This window comes from Cryptomeria japonica, chromosome 10, assembly GCF_030272615.1.
Source record: "Cryptomeria japonica chromosome 10, Sugi_1.0, whole genome shotgun sequence".
NCBI classification, from domain to species: Eukaryota; Viridiplantae; Streptophyta; class Pinopsida; order Cupressales; family Cupressaceae; genus Cryptomeria; species Cryptomeria japonica.
The window spans coordinates 289981931-289988300 of NC_081414.1; the positions used below are offsets into that span (position 1 = coordinate 289981931).

At 35.7% G+C, this 6370-nt stretch overlaps 1 protein-coding gene across 2 annotated transcripts; it reads right to left on the bottom strand.

The window, feature by feature from the left end:
• Nucleotides 1-278: 278 nt before the first annotated feature.
• On the bottom strand, nt 279-6136 carry LOC131040930 (disease resistance protein Roq1). Of its 2 annotated transcripts, none has more exons than XM_057973890.2 (5): nt 5137-6136; nt 3678-4773; nt 3207-3467; nt 1161-1882; nt 279-1006 (listed from the first exon to the last, which is right to left on the bottom strand). In XM_057973890.2, the coding sequence occupies exons 1-4, from the start codon at nt 5673-5675 to the stop codon at nt 1874-1876; spliced, it is 1905 nt and encodes a 634-aa protein (XP_057829873.1). In that variant the 5' UTR covers nt 5676-6136; the 3' UTR covers nt 279-1006; nt 1161-1873. The 2 variants fall into 2 exon arrangements, with proteins under 2 accessions (XP_057829873.1, XP_057829872.1); XM_057973889.2 differs by having other exon boundaries at nt 1161-1956.
• Nucleotides 6137-6370: the final 234 nt, after the last annotated feature.

Below are 6370 nucleotides of genomic sequence, written 5' to 3' on the forward strand. Positions count from 1 at the left end.
TAATTGTATTGTACAAAATGGCAGATGGGTTGTATTAATGTTGACAGACATGTGAGTCTAAAATTAAATGTTTTATGACATCATTTTTGAAAAAAAAAATTGATTTTTTTTTTTACTATTTGCAACATTAGATAATAGAGAGACAAATAAATGATATTTTTTTAATCATTGAAAATAAAAAATTAAATATAACAATAGAAACTTTACGGAAAAAAATCAATTCTTTGTTATGATTGATTAGATTAATTGAAAAATTGAATCCAATAGATACAAAGAACTAAAAATATGAGGATTCAAAAGTGTTTTATATAAGAATGGATATCTAGCTAATTCATTTAGATCTCGATGTTTCCACAAGCATATTATGATTGAATCATGGAATGTTCCTTTTGTGCGTTTTGTCGAAACCCAAAGATTGCTGACTTCAATATTTTATTCCTGAAACCACGGGACCCAGATAAAGAAGGCTTTTGCGCGGCGTCGTTACTGTTTACGGGAGCCGCAGTGATTTCCTCCAGCTTGTTTAGTTTATATAGTTGACTGATAATTTTAGAGAACAATTGGAAGGGTTCCCTTCTCTCGTTGATGGTGCAGACATACCCCTTTATTACACTGTCGTGAAGAGGATAATCCATTGTCGGAATCCAACAGGATTCCGCAATACGACTGTCCGCAAAATACATATGTTCAGGATGGCTAATGGCAATTGTCCACACCCACTCTCCTTTTTCAACAGAACAACATATGGATTTGCCGTCATGCAGTCTGATCCGCACAACCTGTCTGTCAACAGTGCTTCGAATCACAGCGCATACAATGATTGCCCCCAATGAATCTCTCACTTTCAATGATGCTTCGGGCCTCCCTCTTTTCATTCTGATTTCATTGATTTCATCTGGGTTTAAAAGACCAGAAAAGAAAGCTGCATTTAAGGTCGCCTCAGCTCCATGGACTGCTTTTCCAATTATACTGGTTAGTTTTGACGCATTGTCCAAGACAAAAGAGCCTGGAAAACAAAAAACAAAGCTCAGTCTAAGATAAATCCTCAGGCATCAAAAAGCAGCCTGTTTTTCTTAAACAAATCTTTGAACGAAGCTAATCTGCAAGTCGACAATCAATAATTATAGACGAAAATTATAAATTGAGATAAGAATGTGTACCTTTCGGTTAGAAAAGAAACTATTTATGAGTTCAGGGCCAGAATTATAATGGAGGTATTTTAATGTTGCGGGCGCATTAACCTCTTCGTTAAGGCTCCAACATTTATCCACGGAAATCTTTTCTAGGAAGTTTGAATTTGCTAGGCCGGGGAGCGCTTCAAGCTTCGGACAATCAAATATTACAAGCTTTGCCAGATCAAATTCTCCTGATACTCTTTTCAATCTCTTACAATTTACAAATTCAAGCAAAAACGGTGTTGTTACCCCTGTTATGTTTAGTTCAACCAGAGATTCCATGGATACAAGCTGTAAAGATCCAAGTCTGGGACAATGCTTTCCACTAATTGAAACCTTGAAAGTCTGCTTTACATTAGACATCTGTATGATTACAAGGCTACACATGCAGCTGTTTATGGAAGACTCAAAATTAGTTGACACTGATCCAATACCGTTCAAAGCCAATTCTCCACTTAATGTGCAATCCTTCAAAACTAAAACTCTAAGATTGGTAAGTTTTCTGAGGGATATTGATAAGTTCGCCCCTTGAATTACCAGTTCCCTCCATTCTGGATTTCTTCCTCTTAAGACTAGATGTTTCAAGCTATTTAACATTCTCCATTCACTTTCTGATTTTTCGATCCAGTACGCCGAACTTCCTTCCAAGACTAGGTGTTCCAGGTTGCGTAACATTTGTAAAGATTTTGGAAACTCTCCTAATGAAGCTGTTTCATGCAAGAATAATTCTTTTAAAGTCATATTTTTCTGATTTCAGAGTTTCATGATTTTCAAAAAAAGCCTGCAATTCAAAGAAATATTTCAATCAGATCTTTTCCAAGAAGATGGTAGGTACATTCGAGTCTCAGAAAATTGTCTAATTATTAGTCGGTTGACTCTACACATTGTGAGCACAAAGGAGCTAAGAAAAATCCATTATTAGTACAACTTTATCTATAACATGGATCCGAGACGTTTTCAAAAGACCATGAGTATTGGCACCGCTTATGTTTCAAATCTCTGTGTGTATTAAAAATTCATCTTAATATGAAGCTACTCTAGTTGATGATGCCGATCTGTTTCTCTACAACCTGCAAACTAAACTAAAAAATCCCCTGTTCTCTGAAACTTAACGCCCAACATATTATTAGTTTTGCACTGTAGAAAGCTCAAGGGTATAATCACATGCAATTTCTCTTATTTGAAACTCTACAGCAAGTTCTCTATTTATTTATGAGTGATCAAAAGAACAAACTAATCACAAAGGTAGATTGCTTCTCATTTCAATTAGCCTCTGTTTAAAATCTCCTCATATCTCTGTTTTCCTGCCCACAAAATATTCTTCTAAGCCTGCAGTTTCATGGAGGGGGCTTCTTATAGAACAGGTGGTCTTATGAATTTTGTAGTACAGTTTAAGTTTAAAGGTTTTAATTTTAAATTTTAAGAAACTAACGATTTCATAAATTTATTACTTTGTATATTTAATTTAACAGAATATATAAATATAAAATGATAGAAAAAATAATTGACAGAAATTCTAAAAATTTCAGATGATTGATAAATGAAAACAATTTCAAAACCAGTAAAAGAAATTTTTAATCCCACCTCGAATGTACCCACTTAAAATTACAATCTAAAAAGATTCTAAATAATCCTATAATATGTTTTTTTATCTCATAAAACTCTTATTCCATAAAAAGAAAAAAAATCCTGAAACCCCATGGGACTGCAGCGTAACTCCCCCAAAAGACTTACAAACTCCCTATCTCCCATTCAGCCATCCAGAGTTCTAAACCTAATCTAATTATTCAAAACCAAAAATAGCAACTGGCAGCTGTTCTGTTAAAACTGGAGAACATTTGAGTGTTTGAACAAACAAATATGTTATGTAAAACGAAATCCTAAAACAACAGCATGAGGAAGAAGATCTTAAAGAAGATGATCCACATCACTTGACAAGTCTTCACCTAACTACTATTATAAAATGCATCGACAAGCTTTCACTTTAAGTTTAACTTTGTTCATTTTTTAATAAAGAATAATACAATTTACCTGTAAATTTCTCTGCCACAATCTTTTGAAATGTCCTCTCGTAATTTTCAGATGCTGCAAATTTTGCAGAGGAATCCACAAAGGAACGCTTGTGTGCGAGCGCCAATTCATGTCAAGCTCAAGCCATAACAAGGCAGCTTCATAAATATCATCTCTATTACCCAAAAAATATAAAATTTGAGAACCGATAGACCTGTCAAAAATTGAATTGAGACACCTCAAACTTTGAGCCTTTGATGTGGCTAGGATTTTTTTAAATTCCTGCGAATTTAAGATGGAGGTCAAATCAGTGCTGTAGTTAAAAAGTGAAAATGGAAGAGCCAACGACACAAACTAAATACATGTTCTCAATGTAACAATACATATGAGTCCTGGGATCGACGAGTGCGAAAACTAAAATTTAGAAAACTTGATTATATATGTTTCAAGTACTCAAAAAAAATATAATGGCAAGAGTAGAAATCCACAGACCAATGTACTAAGATGTTCAGGACGCCATATGCGACGAGGAAGGCTCAATTCATCTGCCATTTCTCGTCCCAAATCCCGGAGGTGATCATGCATTCTCAAAGTAGACTCGTAATTAATGCTGGTTTCCTCTTCAAGAAGACACTTATCTTTTAGCACTTGAAGTGAAGGTTCAGCACGCCATCCTGATCCCTCCCAAATTCTTATGGCCATACTTTTCTCTTTACCAGTAAAAAAGCATGCGATGTCCATAAAAATCTGCTTTTCCTCACGATCCAGTGTGTCATAGCTTATTCTAAGTATTTGCTTGATAACTCCTGGAAGGGTCCTGCTAACTTTATCCAATGTTGACTTCCAGTATTGCTCATCATTCCTGCCAAAAACAAGCCGACGGATCACTTGGATAGATAAAGGTAGACCCCCACACCTTTTAATGAAACTCTCCACAAGATCCTCATATCCTGGGGTAGGATCTGGGCGGTCAAATGCATGCCAGCAGAAGAGCTGTCTGCTATGCATTATATTCATTTCTTTCACTTTATAACGAGCAGTAATTCCGGCCTGCACTAGGACACTCTCATCACGGGTTGTCACAATTGCCAAACTATTTGTATTCAGAATATCCTTGACCGATAGAGCGCCTAATTGATCCGGGTGATCAACATCATCCACAACAAGAAAAAAGCTCAGGAAGCTACCCCTTTTTCCTAAACGGTTTTTGGGATAATTTTTTCCTTCCTCTTGACTACCAAATTTAGGACAATTCTCCTCAAGAAGATCTTTCAGAAGCTTAGTTTGAAGCGAGGGCATTTCACTTCTGGCAGAAGCTTCTCTCACGTCAAACAGAAAACAAGATGCTTTATATTCTGAACGCTTGCGGTTATACAATTCTTTGGCAAGAGTAGTTTTTCCGGATCCACCCATTCCGTAAATCCCAAGAATATTACCACTCTCCTCGGTGTTGAGGCAGCACCGCCTTTCAAAATCTTCTACTAGTTCATTAAGCCCCACTGGACTTTTTGCAACTTCTAGAAGATGTGTCTTTTTAACCTCTTTTAGGACAGCTGACACTACCTTTTTACATAGCTGCTCCACATTACTGAGAATTTCCAAGGCAAACCAATAGCATTACCACCGATATATTTTATAAGGGGAAACCAATCAGATTCGTAAAAATAGTTGATCAGATTAGAACTATTAACGATGGCAAATATGAATTTAATGAGTTTAAACTGGTATGTCATATCAATCAGCAGGACATTTTTATGTTGTCTACCAGTCTTCTTCAATTTTAAAAAACTTAATCCTATATGATTCTAAGGAATCTAAAGAGAGTGAACAAAACAGCGACTGTATATAGACAGTTTTTTAAAAAATCACTTGTAAAAAGATTTATCAATAATTAAAAAATCAAAATATTGCAAGACAATCAGATTACAAACGCAAATATACAGAGACTTACTGATTATCCTTGTTTATTTCGTAGCCAGAGATAAAAGAAACAGTGTGAAGGGATTTTTGCCACTGCTCAAGCTTGCTGGGGTACCTGCCCTTGTCTTTATGTTTGGCAAACGAAGCTGCATACCCTCCTTTTTCAATATAGCGCAGGTGTAAAGGCGACACATCATAAAATATAGGAATGATCTTACATTTAGTGTGTAACATGAGATCAAGCTCAGCTAAACACCAGGCAGACTCGGCATATCTTTTAGAGAATATGGCAAGATGAACCGAAGAAGAGCAGATGGCATCATGAATGGTAGAAGGAAATGCTTCACCCAATTCCATCTCTTCGGAATCAAGAAATGTCTTCAGCCCCAAATCTGTAAGCGATTTGTGAAGTTGAAGAGCTAGAGTATCCTTCACATCTGGGCCTCGATGGTTGATGAACACATCAAACAATCTTGCAGATGTGGGCGTTCTACTTATTTGGTGCGCAGGTGCAATTCCCTCAAAAGCATCGTTTTCTACAATTTCTTGTTGGGATGAAGAAGACGCCATGGACAGAAACACTCAAACGCGACAGAAAATGAATTGAATCTAGCAGCGTGAGTGAATTGTAGTGAATTAAAGCGTCAATAACCTAATTCTGGTGACATACACATTACTACTAGGAATAATCTATAGAACTCAAAAAACTAGTGCCTGTGAAGTGTAGACCAGAGATCTCCCGTTTTGAAATCCAAGCATCATGTATGAGAGATCTGCCTTGGAGCAAGCAAGCCCTATCTATATATTTGTAATCCAGCCTCCGCAACCAACTCTCTCGTTGTACAAGCAAAAACTAGTTTGACCTCAACCCCCAGATCTCGATTCCGGCTTCTCTATACCTATCTCCGTCCATAGAGAAAGTTACACCAAACATTAGCATTTTATTGAAATATTACATCCTTCAATGATCAGTCAATATTGATTTTATAAATACTTTTTCATTAAGAGAAATATAACTAGCACGTGTATTAAAAGGGGTGCAATGGTTAGTCTATAATATATTATACGTAAATATGAAAGTCAGAAAGGTATGTTAAATAATAAATTAGAATTTTTAAAATTAGATAATGTAAAATTATGATTATTAGTAATAATTATTTTTGTAAACAAAGTGATTTCAAAATATGAAAATTTACATAAGAATGAATGAAAATTAATTTGAATCTCTAGAATCCACTTTGAAACTCACTTGCACTAATGAACAT